Here is a 14484-nt window from a genome sequence, read left to right on the forward strand (position 1 = left end):
TGTTATTGCCCGTGCACAAGTTGAAGTACATGGTCATGGACCTTGACGTGGTGTTGGCACTCGCTGTGGTGATCACCTCCAGTCCCAGTGGTATATGTTCACCAGGTATGTTTACTGGATCTCAGTGATGTTGATTGCAATGAAAGTAGACAGTACTGGTAATTGTGGTTCTACACACATGTTAACTAGACAATATTCAAAAAATAAAATGGTATTGTGTTATAATATTCCTTAATTGGTTTTCGAACAGTTCTTGCTTGTGTACATACACTCAGTATGCATTACGTTTATACTGTTTATGTTGTTCAGTGAGTGAGTTGTGAGTTGGGTTTAACGCCGCTTTTACCGGTATTCCAGTTATATCACGGCGTGTCAGCTTAATGTGGGAGGAAAGCCCGAAGCGATGCAGGTCTCTGACGTTTACCACTTCGGTGAAACCCACGAGCACGGGTATGGTGCTGACAAACCTAGAAACATAATCGGGGCGAACCGGAATTCGAACCCACAATCATAGGTTTCTTGAGTACCCAAGGGACGCAACTCTGCACAGCGAATCGCGGCGCCTTAGACGACTGGGCCACCCGTGCCCCCTTATGTCGTTCAGACGGATGGCACACGTCATGTACAAGTATATGTATGAGGGGATTGTTTGGTTACAGTGTGTGACTAATTGCGTGTCATCGTTGTTTGTGATATCAACCATAAGTGTGTCACGGTCCAGACTCGCCTACATATATGTACAAGTTGCCGTCATATTGTAATATCGAAGTTGACAATGAAATCATATATCAGATTTACTGGAACAAGTAACTTTCAATTTCCGATTTCTAGGTTATCAGATCGTCTTTACGTTTAGATACAATGCATCCCAACAAACTTGCTTTTTTCAATATTCATGCTTCCTAAAGTCTATCTTACTTCACGTTTCACATTGAGATCCCCGCATTACCTGAAAGCCATGGCGTATTAAGTTTTGCATTTCGTAGGACGTACAATCGAGCATGCCCCTCCTATCAATATTTCAAAAAGCCGCTTACGACTCAGAAGTTTTTTGATCAATCGATGTCTTATGATTATTGAAAGGGTTTTGTCGCTCTGCAATGACCACCAATTGAATCTTTCTCGTGAAAGTGGCAGTAATATGGCACGCGAGGATCACCGTGACCGTTACTTGAGACACTCAAACCTACCCCTGTCCAAACTCCAGGAAATAGTTCTCTCACAAGTATTACGGAGATGTTCCATATATGGGAACACACACGTATAGATGTATACGTAAAGATAGACAGCACTTATTTCAATATGGGGCCACAGCGCGCAGTTTCCACTCTCAGTGCATGTGTCACAATATTTGTCTGATGACCTAACATCGTACCCTTCTATTGTCTACTGTGCAATGTGCGACTTTACATTAACGCTTAAACACAATACTCTAAAACTGATGATATTTTGTCAAAGTAATCACTTTAGTAGGAATAATCTACAGTCGCAGTTAACATGTTCATTTTCATTCATTATTCTATCCTTAAAGCTCTACTGTTGTTGTAGAATCCTGTACACCTCCGCTGAGACGAGTAACCCCTCCAACGAATCCTCCCTTTGATAATGGAGCAAAATGTAAGTATGTTTGTGTATGTAAGTATGTATATCAATATTGTTGAATGAATCATGCTATCACCAGTGTCTCAGTTACCATTTATGCGCGTGGATATTGCAAACCTTATGCAAGTTTTCCGTCTACAAAGCAAACTGTCCCCGAGCTTCTTTTCCATTTTAACAAGGTAATTAGGTTACGCCGTCGTAATGCCCCAGAACTAAAAACGTTAGAAGTAACTACACATTCTGAATAAACTTTAATATGGAAATATGTAAAGTCAAATTCGTTATGAATTAATTTCAAATATAACAGTTACACATTTATAAACTCATATTCAGTATCGCATACTTTGTTTACACAGGTAGTATCGACATATGCGAATTGACGACAGGCAAGAAAACAGTCAAGTCGCCTCTCTACCTACATTCTCCAGGCTATCCAGATAGTTATGCAGTCGCTAGAGATTGTGTTGTTACGGTTACTGGAACAGACTTGCAAGTAATTATTCTTGACCAACGCCAACTTCAGGGGAATCTCAGCATCTCAGCCAGGAAGAAAAACGTTCAGTCCAGCGGTAAAAAAACAGTTTACAAAGAGAGAGTAGACCTAGGACATGTTCCGGAAGTGTCTATACGGTACAATAACAACGAGAAGATTGGTATGCAAGTGTGGATACAAGTAAATGGTGTGTATTTCGGGTTTCTTATTTCGTTCCCAGTAACCGATTCAGATTCAGGAAGGTAAAGTTTGAACTCAATACAGCCTACATTAACTGATATGCATGTTTGTTGTACCACCTTAGAGAATGTTGGCTTATTTTCACATTTGATACCCTGAGTCGAAAGAACTATGGGTGTATGTGCAGGTAAACGCAATAATGTTCTTGGATATCTTGGAATTAATCTAAGTATGCTAAAGTATTCATGATAATTTATCTGTAATGTCATCCACAGGGTCAAGCATATCAGTGCAGTTTTGACTGGAAATAATGCTTCTTACTTCATGATGATATGCTAGTTCTCGCCTGCTAGTTCTCGCCAGCTAGTTCTCACCTGCTAGTTCTCACCTGCTAGTTCTCGCCAGCTAGTTCTCGCCTGCTAGTTCTCACCTGCTAGTTCTCGCCAGCTAGTTCTCGCCTGCTAGTTCTCGCCAGCTAGTTCTCGCCTGCTAGTTCTCGCCAGCTAGTTCTCACCTGCTAGTTCTCGCCAGCTAGTTCTCGCCAGCACTCATATTTTCGGTCGTTATCGTCATTGCCGTGATTGTGGTTTGCAGGTAAATATAGATTAATTTCCACTTTTTCACTGTTGTCTGTTTATGCCAGTCTTATAACCAAAACCAACCGCTGCGTACACTTTGCTTCTTTTATTTTTCTTCAGCTTACATCACTCACACACGCTCACACACTTTCTCACAACACAAGGTTTTCCCAGCAGCCCCACTTCCGACATGCACAGAGAGACTAGCTTAGCAGACGATATATCAACATCGTCTCACAGCTACATTCTAATGACAGGGTTGGGTTGACCGCTCTGGTCAGTATAATATTGTATCATATTTTGGATGTTTACTACTTTTGTTTGATTAAACATAATTTATTGCGGAAAATGAAATGGAGTAGGCACAAGTGACAAACGTACGAAGCCGTCTCCGACATACATGTCATTACATTGTAATACGTGAATAATAATGTGCAGAATATATGTACAGTGCAGAGAAATTATACACTAGTAATGAGAATATATAATAACACACACACACATACATACGCACTAACGTACATATATATATATACAGTATTTCACACAAAGACATACCAACATACACATAAACACACACCCATAGATATACGTGAGTTACATTTATATTTATAAGTATACAATGGTACATTTGTGAAATATATTTAATGTATCTATATAATACCACAGAAGTTAATAATATAATAGACATTTTAAATTGAAGCGTAGGGCGGAAAATATAAAATATAACTAAGCTGTGATAATTACATGGAATGCTATTGTTTTGCTTTAAAATCAAAGTTATATCGAACACCAAAACTAATGAAAAAAATAAAATATAACTATGTCGTTTTGTATTGAAACAGGACGTGTATTAAATGTGCAAGTCACATGTAAACCAAGATAATAAAGAGTGAGTAAGTGAGTGAGTTGGATTTAACGCGCTTTTAACAGTATTCCAGTTATATCACGGCTTAATATGGGAGGAAAGTAATGCAGGTCTTTGACGTTTATCACTTCGGTGAAACCCAAGAGCACGGGTATGGTGCTGACAAAGCTAGAACCATAATCGAGGCGAACCGGGATTCGAACCCACAATCATAGGTTTCTGGCGTGCCCAAGGGACGCGAATCGCGACTGGGCCACCCGTGCACCAAGATAATTTAGAAGTAGCTGGCGATAGATATAATTCTAGTTACATTAAGATAAATTTAAAATCCGTTTGTTTCTACAATAAATTGATGGACATATTTAAAAATTGAACTATTTTGTTCCTCGGAGAGATATTTGTTACCACCTGGAATTGTTTCTAAATTGGGCTGCGCAACTGTATTCCTAATGTTCATAAACAAAGATTGCCTTATTAATAATACTACTTACATTCAAGAAACAAGTGAAAAGCATTACCACATGGGGAACTGCAAGAGCAAGAAAAAGTGTCCGATAAATTAACCCTAAATAAATCATTTATATGGCTACATCTGTGTCTAAGTCTTGTGTGTATAATATTAATTTCACGCTTTCCATAACTGAAATAATATGGAGATCTAATAACATTTGGATAAATGTTTGTTTTTAATTCAGCTGCAGAATAACTATTTTTAACATTTATATTTCGCTGTTGACCAAGCAATAATTGAAACATGTGCAGCCCCTTTCGTTTCTTGAGATAAAGTGCCCCCCAGGTGTTCTGGAGTTTCTACATGTTCAGTGGCACAGTAGTGGAAAAGTAGTTTATTCTCCAGAAAGTAATTCTATATTCTTTTAAAAATAAGTTCTTTCAAATAATTTTCCAAGACAAGATACCAGTGAAATAGGACTGTAGTTGGAATGGTGGGATTTATCGCCCCTTTTGTACAAAGGCATTATTACATTAGCTAGTTTCCACTGTGATGGGAATGTGCTTTGTTCAAGAGAATAACTGAATAACAAGCGTAAGGGATTGACAATGGATAGTGAAACATTTTTTAGTATTTTCGTAATGTGTGGTTCAGGTTGTCGGAACCGCTTGCTTTATTGACCGATAGGGTCTTTATTTCTTAATTTTTTATAATGGTGTAACCCAATCCATGATCACATAGTTTCACAAGTGGTGATAGCGAGGGGGTTCATCATCAACATTGGAAACTGATATAAAATAATCTTTGATTCATCCTTATCAAAATCAGAAAATGCTTCATGTACTGTGTTGTTATTAGTGACCAGAGGTGGGATTTCTTCAAATTATTTACTTTCTTTCTTTGTTTGAAAAATGTCACATACATATATTACATCAATAGACTCGCAGCTATTAAACAAGCGCATCCATTCAGTTGACTCAATCAATTCCTTTAACTTAGCAAAGTCACCATTCAATCAGAACCTCTCTTACATAGGATTTGTTCATGTTAATGTAGTTCGCTTGCGAAACAACAACCCCTTTGTGGTCACTGATATCCGAGGTGAAGTTGACAACACTTAATACAATTACAATCGTCACTGAGAACAATAGGGTCAAGCAGAGTTTGTGAATACTCAGTGACGCGTGTCGGCTCTTTAACTACATTAGTAAACTCTTTCTATATAATACCGTGCAGATGATCAAGGTTGCCTTTCAGTGAATCTTCATTAAAATCAGCGTAAGGCGTATAATGTAGAGTAGTTTCAAGTGAAGATTCTATTTGATCCCAATATAATTATGCACGTAGTTGTTCGTATTCGTGGCATGAGTCGTTCTATCATGTGTGGTAAAGGTATTGTGACAGTTGTGTCCCGATTATGAATATTGTTTCATCTCTAGGTATCGGATCCATGTGTGTAACGTTCACTAGAGCGTCGGAAACATCCCGCATCCCTAAGTGTCTCCCTCCACAAACACCTGCAGCTACAGAAAGTACAGCGAAGAAGATCACAGCAACAGGAGAAATCAACACGTCAACAATATTCTGTAATAAAACAAAACAACACATCAACAACAAGATTGATATGACACAGTATATTTAATCATCAACTATATAAGATTGTATTTGTGTATCTGCTTGTCTAAGCATCAACACCTTGAATAGTTTATTCTCAGATGTTGAGGAACATCGGTTATGGATTTGTTGAGCTTTCAGCTGGTCACAATAACAACATTTAAGAGGACCTCAGTGCCAGGATTGTTCCCCTGATTGGAAAACAGGATCATGTAATCTCTGTTTGAAATGTGTAATAAACTTGGAATGATCTCCTGGCTACTCCTGGCCTTACCAAATCCAAATTAAAAGAGAATAGACAACAAGACCCATGCACCAATGACTTAGTTGCTATACCTATGTTATAGAAACTATTGGATCACTACACAACAACAATAGAATGCTCATCCTAAAACAAAATTATTTTATATGAAACAGTTAAGTCCCAACACTTGCCTCATCAATAATCAATATTCTTCTCAATATGTTGATGTAGTTTTAATGGTTGCCATGTGTTGCGCTTGGAGGATTAAACCTGATATTACAAGTAGTTCATTGGTTTCTATTTGCAGATACTGTAACAACCACAACAACTTCACAAGGGAACCGACAACCACCACAACCTCCCCGAAAAGCAAACTCATTAAGTGCACCAAAGCAACCCCCAACAACAACCACGCAACCCGCACCTCTGCCAACACCAACAACAACCTCATCAAGTGCACCAAAGCAACTTCCAACAACAACCACGCCAGCTGCACCGCTGCCAACACCAACAGCAACCTCATCAAGTGCACCAAAGCAACTTCCAACAACAACCAAGCCAGCTGCACCGCTGCCAACAACAACAACAACCTCATCAAGTGCACCAAAGCAACCTCAAACAACAGCCTCACCAACTGCACTACCAATGACCAAACATCCAAGTAGGACAGAAACACTTCCTAATTGTCTATATTTAATGAAGATGAAAGAAACATGGAATTGGTTACCAACATTGATGATTGGTAATAGAATGTTGATCTGAATACATAAGACGCTTGGGCAGATGCAGATTTCTTCAGGATGAAAACATGAGATAGCATCGCGGTGTATGAATCCTACAAATTCTGGAACACATGACCTGTCATATTTCATAAAATCAACCAAAACAAAACAAAACAAACTGCTCTACAGTTATTGTTGATATAAATTTTGAAAATAGTTAACTTCCTCAAAGAAATAGAATCAAACATTGATATTTACTCAGAACACTCATCATTGTCCGCATAATGTTGCTGAACTAGTTATACACGTCAATGGAGTATATTGTCAACTTGTTTACATCTTATTGGACCAGGTTACAAAAAGTTTTGCTTAACAATTGAGTAGTGTATTAACTATTTATATCACTATCACAGGAGTAGCCTGTCAACTATTCATACATGACACTGGAAGAGTTTGTAAACTAGTTATACACGATGAAGGTAAATGGAGCTGATGTTGATAGAGATGCAATAAGCATATGGACTGAGTTTCTTGTTACAGAAACCGTCTTGATAGCGGGGACAATTGCTGCAGTCATTGGCGTGGGCGTTCTTGTCATAGCCGTGGTTGCAGTTTGCAGGTAAACATTTAGATTGCTACATCTTTGCCTGAGACTTGTGTGTATAGTATTTATTTCACGCTTTCCATAACTGAAATAATATGGAGATTTAAGAACATTTGGATAAATGTTTATTTTTAATTCAGGTGTAGAATAACTATTTTTAACATTTTCATTTCGTTGTTGACGAGAAAAAATTGAAACATGTGCAGCCCCTTTCGTATCTTGAGATAAAGTGACCCCAGGGGTTTTTAGGTTCTACGTGTTCAATGGCACTGTTGGCATAACAAATAGCTGGATAGTCCCGTACCTGTTTGTGACTGAAAACCATATATTTGTCTTGGTTGGATTACAATTTACAAGCTATGTGCTTGTCTACTGATGAAGGCAGGGGATATCTTGGTTTAGTCTTTCTTTAATTACAACCATATTAGTAGATGAAGTTCCTATACATGTATCGTCGGCGAAAAGCCTAGTAATATTTTGAAGCTGATCAGTGATATCATTTATGTAAGATAGAAATGGGAACGGCCCAAGCACAGAGCCCTGTGGGACCCCTGCATTGGTGAATGTTTTACTTGATAAAATACCATTAATAAATCAGTTTTGGCAACAAGCTGACAAATAAATACGACACCAAGCTAATAATTTACCAGTTTTAGCATATTATTGAAGTTTATGCAATATACCTTTATGCCTATACCCCGTTGAATGGCTTATTTATGATCATCAAGCGAATTTCCAATGTGATGATGAATTTCAATTAGTTGATATGTATTACAATTGTTAGGCATGAATTCCGACTGATATTAAGAAAGCAGTTTATTCTCCAGAAAGAAATTCAAGACAAGATAACAGTGAAATATGCCTTTAGTTGGAATGGTGCTAAATTGAATTTGGAACCCAACGCGCAGCGTGAGGTTTCAAATGTTAAATTTAGCGCGGTTAAATCTACAGGTAACCAAACTCTACATTAAAAACACAGTATATTTATCTCCATTCTACCATGACGAAATAAAACGCGAACTCTTTGGTGTTAGCAAATATACTGAGTGAAGCTGCTTGGTTGAGTCCAGTGTTTGAGTGGGTTATCGATCTGAAATACGGAATCACCGAAAACAACATGGCGCTGTAAATACTCAAGCAGTTTGTTTACACCGTTATACTTCACTGGAACATATGACAGGCATTGAAAGCATATAAGCACGGAAACTTAGTAAGCTAACATGAGGTGGGCATCCCCAAAGAAATCAAATCAAGCTTTGCAAGGCTTTCGCTCTACATTGCACGTTACCATTATGACGTCATGTCGCTCATTGTGACGCAAAAGATATAGCGTCACAGTCGTATATAGAAAAGCGCCAAAATTCCAAGCTCTCTAGCTGTTGTTTCCAAAACCTAAAGGCATTCCCTTTGTAGTTTTCTGTCGTGTTTTCTGCACGAAACGTACTGCCACGCATCCTTTGAATATTGTAGTAACTGCATCTGTGCATTTGTAACCTGTAATTGTAGGTATAAGTGTTTAAATATGACGGTTGCTGTTCAGTAAATCTTCGTTTGAATCACCAAGTAAAAATAAGGCGTATAAAGTAGAGCAGTTTCAAGTGAGTGTTCTAGTTGATCCCATGCCAATAAAACACAGGGGTGTTAGGTGGTCTTTGCCACGCACATAATAATAATCTCTTCTGAGGCATGAAAAACTCGAAACACATATTTTCATAATTGTATGATTCTAAAACTTCCCTACGTTTAACGTACAACAATGCCGAGACATATACAATGATACCACCACCAAAAATAGTTCTATCGCTCCTATAAGGAGAATGAAAGAGGTCTATTTTCAGGTCATTTGTGTTCATGGAATCATCAAGGTGTGTCTCTAAAACATACCATGTGATATTCAGAGATTTGCTCAGAAATACGCGGAAGTTGATATCGTAGATTAGTACATTTAAGTGAAACATGGATATTTCCTCATTGTGAGAGTTTACTGAACCAGGGCCAGGTTTTTGCTCGACATCTCCAGCAATAATGAGAAGTAGGATGAGGATTGGTAGTATATATCGGAGTTAGTGAAAGATTATGGCGAACAGAGATATATTTGAACAAGACTACAGCTGATGGATAAATAAAAGTGTTCAAAACATCCATGAAATAACCAACTACAGTAGGTAGCGGATGCTTGATTGATAATATGAAAGTTTCCCTTCCTTAGGAGAGTTGAATACCATTTGTTGTAATGCAAACCTATCGATGCTCTGTACGCACTCAAACCAGTCAATTGCCAAACGGGGGCGGTCGGGTAGCCTAGTGGTTAAAGCGATCGCTCGTTACCCTGAAGACCCGGGTTCGATTCCCTACATGGGTACAATGTGTGAAGCCCATTTCTGGGGTCCCCCGCCGTGATATTGCTGGAATATTGGTAAAAGCGGCGTAAAACCATGTTCACTCACTCACTCAATTGCTAAACAGGAAAAATATATTATCCAGGCAAGGTCATCGACGGGTTTGTTAGTTAGTTTAGGTGAATGTAAGTTAGTCTTTTTCAAGTGTGACAAGTCTACAGAATACGAAATCTCAAAGTTTTATAATTAAAACGTGTGTACATTGTACCACTAAATAATTAAGTAAAAGAAGGGTATTAACATGCAAAGAACTACTTCTGTGTGCTTACAATACATGAGTGAGTGTGATGAACTATACTGTTGCAGACAAACTGAATGAAATAAAGTGCAGTGATACACAAATACATGTAGTAAGCATTATGACGAAACGTGTCCACAAACGCAATGACGTGCGAGATACAAGCAGATAGATGTACACTGTGCCACCGAACCATGTTGTATGGACACTGGCTGTTTGTGTTGTGGTCAACACATATAACTGTGATAGAATAATGACATGACTGATACAAGAGAATTATCTAGAGGTGTATCTCAATTTTGAGTCTCACAAGTAAAATAAATTGTATATGGATGTGAGATCTTAGAGTTTGTTTTGTTCTGGATTTGAGTTTTAACTATTTAACATTTGTGTTTTTATCATGAATCGCTTTCCACCTTTTTCTTTGCAAGCAAAGATTGTACCATCAAGGGTATAAAATGAAGACAATGTAGTGGCTTTGTTTAGATTAAGAAGTCATGGCGATATGCTTAGTGAGGACCTCTGTTACAAATATTCCCCCTTATTGACCCTTAAGTGTTTTGTTTGGTTTTTTTCCCATGTAGACCCGGTTTTCGGGAATGTGAACAACGAACTTAACAAAGACCTGTGCTCGGTCATTTATGATCTTGCCGATAACATGTGAGCGATCAATATCACGCTGTGACACCTTAACACCGAGACTTGTTTCACACATGTCAATGATCATTTAGCCGGTTTGAGACTTATCACTTGTAATAGAAACATACATGAACCGTAAAGAGTTCCTGTGAGTGTATTGTTCAAGTTCCTCACATCTGACTTCAGACTGTTCAAGCTCTACTCTGTGGTTTCTGGATTCCCTGGAAATTCACGAATCGAGTTTGTTTGAGGGCGGATTCCTCCATCCTTTTAAGGATTTCGGTTATTAGTGTAGGAACAACAAGGGTATCAGTTTGTTGGAGAAAGTTTCATTAGATATAGCTTGAGTCTCGAACACTTCGTCCTTTGTTTGTCAATGTTGCGAATGAGGGCGGATGTAGCGATCTTACATCTCGTTTGAGTGTTTCCTCATCTTTTTTTAAGGATTTCGGACATTAGTTAAGTAACAATGATGGGTATCAGTTTGTTTAGGAACGTTTCGTTAAATATTGCTTGAGTCAGGGCATCGTTCGTTTCATTCTCCGTAAAAAACTCACCCTCACTTGTGAAGATATCTCTTGGTCTTTGAATCGGCGGTTCGAGCCTGTTCGCTTCATGGTTGACTGAGTTGACTGAGCGGGAGTTTGCGACGCCATGTTGGAATCCATATTGAAGTCACAGTCAGTCCTTAGTATAATTGTAGATTGATTCACTGTGTTTACTGTGCTAACTGGCAGGCAATCTGAGACACCTTTTGGTCATCCATAATTAATCACTTTCGATCCGTAGTGAAGTTACATTGCAAAATTTAATCATTGATGTTTAAGTTTGACAGTCGGGTCGGAGCCCTCTGTCCGCCACGGCCATGGTGCAAACAAACCAAGGGTCATAATCAGGCCATACCTGGGATAAGAAGAAACGATCAGCGGATCCTACCTCGACCTGCCCTAGATGACTGGGCGATGCACATCCCACTAAAGAATCTTTGTTATGGTGGCTGAAACTTATTCCTGTGTGCCATATTTATGTTGTTTATCAGTAAATACTTACAACATCATTTGCTACATATGTCTAGTATACATTTGGATGTTCCTTTTTCATTCACATTATTTAATAATATAAAATATAGGCGACAAAACCCTTTCCATCTTCATAACAAATCTCTGCCAGAAGAGTCAACTCTACAATTTCGACTACTTCATAAATATGAGGAATTTCACCACTATTTTGTCTTTTATGTCCAGTGGAATGTGCTTCTGTATCAATAATTATTCTCTGTCGTTGACGTATTATATTAAGTATAACTTGAATGCTGTAAACCATGAATATAATGTTAGGCTGCAAATTGTGTTTTTGTATAGTACAGTAACTACATTTAAATAGCTTTTGATTGCCAGGCTTTCTAGTTCACAAAACTGGAAATTAAACCGTTTTTATGATTTATTCCAACTTTCCAATAGTCGACTTTCCCTTTATGTCGAGCAATATTACAACAGCTCCAGTCTTTTGTGTATACATTTCACAACTTTTGAGGTAAAATCGACTATGTTCTTCTACCAAGATTTCCAAACGCGCCTCACGACTTTCGCTCAGAAGTTGTTTGATCAAGGTTACAACATTCAAAGCCTCAGTAAAACTTTCAAACAGTTTTATGGTAGACACGTGTAGGACAATTTCAAAATTGACGCATCAGTGACACGAATGAACACTTGACTTGAATTTGCGTATGTTTGTGACGGGTGCCATCGGTTGGGCAGGATACGCTCACCTTTTCGCGAACAATTGGTATCATCAGAGATTTTCTTGTATCTGTAGGTTTTGCCTCTCTTTGTAAGACGGTCAAGGCTTCAGTAAAGGTTTCAGTAAAGGCTTCAAAAGGTTTTCTGGTAGACAAGTGGAGGACACTTCCGAATTTGGCGCATCAGTGATGATATTCCACAGAGTTTGATATATTCAAGAATTTTAGTTGGTCTTATTTTGTTATCATATTCTATAGATCAACAACATGTACTATTGGTGTTTTTATTGCTCTTTTCAGAAGGCGAGAGAACAGATCGAGTCCAGCTATGACAACAGGTGTTGTTCAAATAGATGAGTCAGCCACTCACCAAAACAATACTCAGACAGACGCCTATGATCAGACAATCACACACGAAGGTGACCGCGTTGACACGAGCAACACATATTCCGATCTCATTCACTTGGACACACACGATGTTGGACACGACTACGGCAGGATACACCAGTATGCCAATGATGTAACCTTCAGCACATCTGATACCAACAGCACCTACTCTGGCCTCGGTCTGCATGAAAACCAAGCAGAAATGCATGACTACGGCAGAATACAGCATACAGCATCTAGGACATCATCATAGGACAGCTAAGCAACATCGGTGTAGACATGCAACAATTGAAGGGGAAGGTGGTTATGTTGAACTGATGAACACGATGTGCCAAAGCGGAGTTCGTTAATATTTTGTGTGGATCATTTTAGTAAACCTTTCCCAAAAGGCCATTTAGAAAAAAAGCTATTCACAATTTCAACTGTTTTTTTAAAAGCATAACCATGATTGTGTTTTACTTTTTCTTTTAGCTTCTTTGTAAATTCGTTTGTATATGTTTGTGCCCAAAAGATGTTTTCTAAAATATAACAAACAGTGATATTCTAACTGTGATGTTTTGAAACTAATAATCGTAATGACAATATTTGTATAGCAGATAAAGCGTAATGGAAATGGTTGAAAAGCTGGTTAAGTACAATGGAAATACTTGTATAGGGGGTGAAGTGTCATGAAATAGTTGTATAGCAGGTTAAGTACAATATGGAAATACTTGTATGGCAGGTTAAGTACAATGGAAATACTTGTATAGTATGTGAAGTGTCATGAAATACTTGTATAGCAGGTTAAGTACAATGAAAATACTTGTATAGCAGGTTAAGTACAATGGAAATACTTGTATAGCAGGTGAAGTGCAATGAAATAGGTGTATAGCAGGTGAAGTGAAGAGACCAAAGGCTGTAACATTGCTCGACACAAGATGGTTGACAGCGCCACAGTCATTTGATTCATTATCCATATCATACAGACTACCAGATAACTGTTCCATTTGAACGGCAGAATCAAAGGCCATAGTGACAGCTCTGGAGTACATTTGTAAACAAGCAAAACGTAAACAATTATTATATATTCACACTCTCCTTCTTGTCTTCATACTATTGAAATTCTGCCTTGCAAACGTCCACTCTGAATTGAAATTGTTGAATTATAATTATGATCTTTCCACTGACCAATTTTACATCATCATAGTCAAAGATACTTACAAAAGTGTCTGAGAATCATGTAGGTGAGGCCATTGACAATTATACACAACTTTGGAAATACTTTTTGAGCGGGATCAGTTTTAATAAATATGCTTACAAGCCTCTGCAGCTTGGAATATTCGAGAATTTAACATAGTTGAATTTGGTTAAACTATTTTACATCGTTTCATTTTATCATCTGACAGCAGTTCTGAATGGTTTAGACATTCCACGCAGACTCGAAACATACTTGATTTGAGAATCTTCATTTTGGCAAAGGACAAATGAACCAGCCTACATACCGACATATTGCCGGGAAGGGCGATCACTGACAATGAAAACGTATTTAAGCAATTGTCTTTAGAAGTAACGGCACCGTCTAATACACCAGTGTCAGTCGAAACTATACTTAGTGCTGTAACTGTCCGACTGACGGATTACTAATCTTGTGGAGAAGTATATTAAAGCGAACATTCAAGGAAACTTGCAATGTTTCGGTTCTGGTTGTAATGTAATCATGGGTGACTTCTATATTGTAGACATTTGAC

At 38.2% G+C, this 14484-nt stretch overlaps 1 protein-coding gene across 1 annotated transcript in view; it reads left to right on the plus strand.

Moving 5' to 3' along the window:
* Positions 1 to 14484, plus strand: part of LOC139474074 (circumsporozoite protein-like) — a 38784-nt gene that overhangs the window by 7610 nt on the left and 16690 nt on the right. The window contains exon 3 of the mRNA XM_071256933.1: positions 6338 to 6691. Within this exon, the coding sequence (XP_071113034.1) occupies positions 6338 to 6691 (354 nt within the window). The remainder of the gene's footprint in view (positions 1 to 6337; positions 6692 to 14484) is intronic.

The sequence above is a fragment of the Haliotis cracherodii genome, unplaced genomic scaffold (assembly GCF_022045235.1).
Source record: "Haliotis cracherodii isolate W230 unplaced genomic scaffold, xgHalCrac1.p SCAF_3, whole genome shotgun sequence".
Lineage (NCBI taxonomy): Eukaryota > Metazoa > Mollusca > Gastropoda > Lepetellida > Haliotidae > Haliotis > Haliotis cracherodii.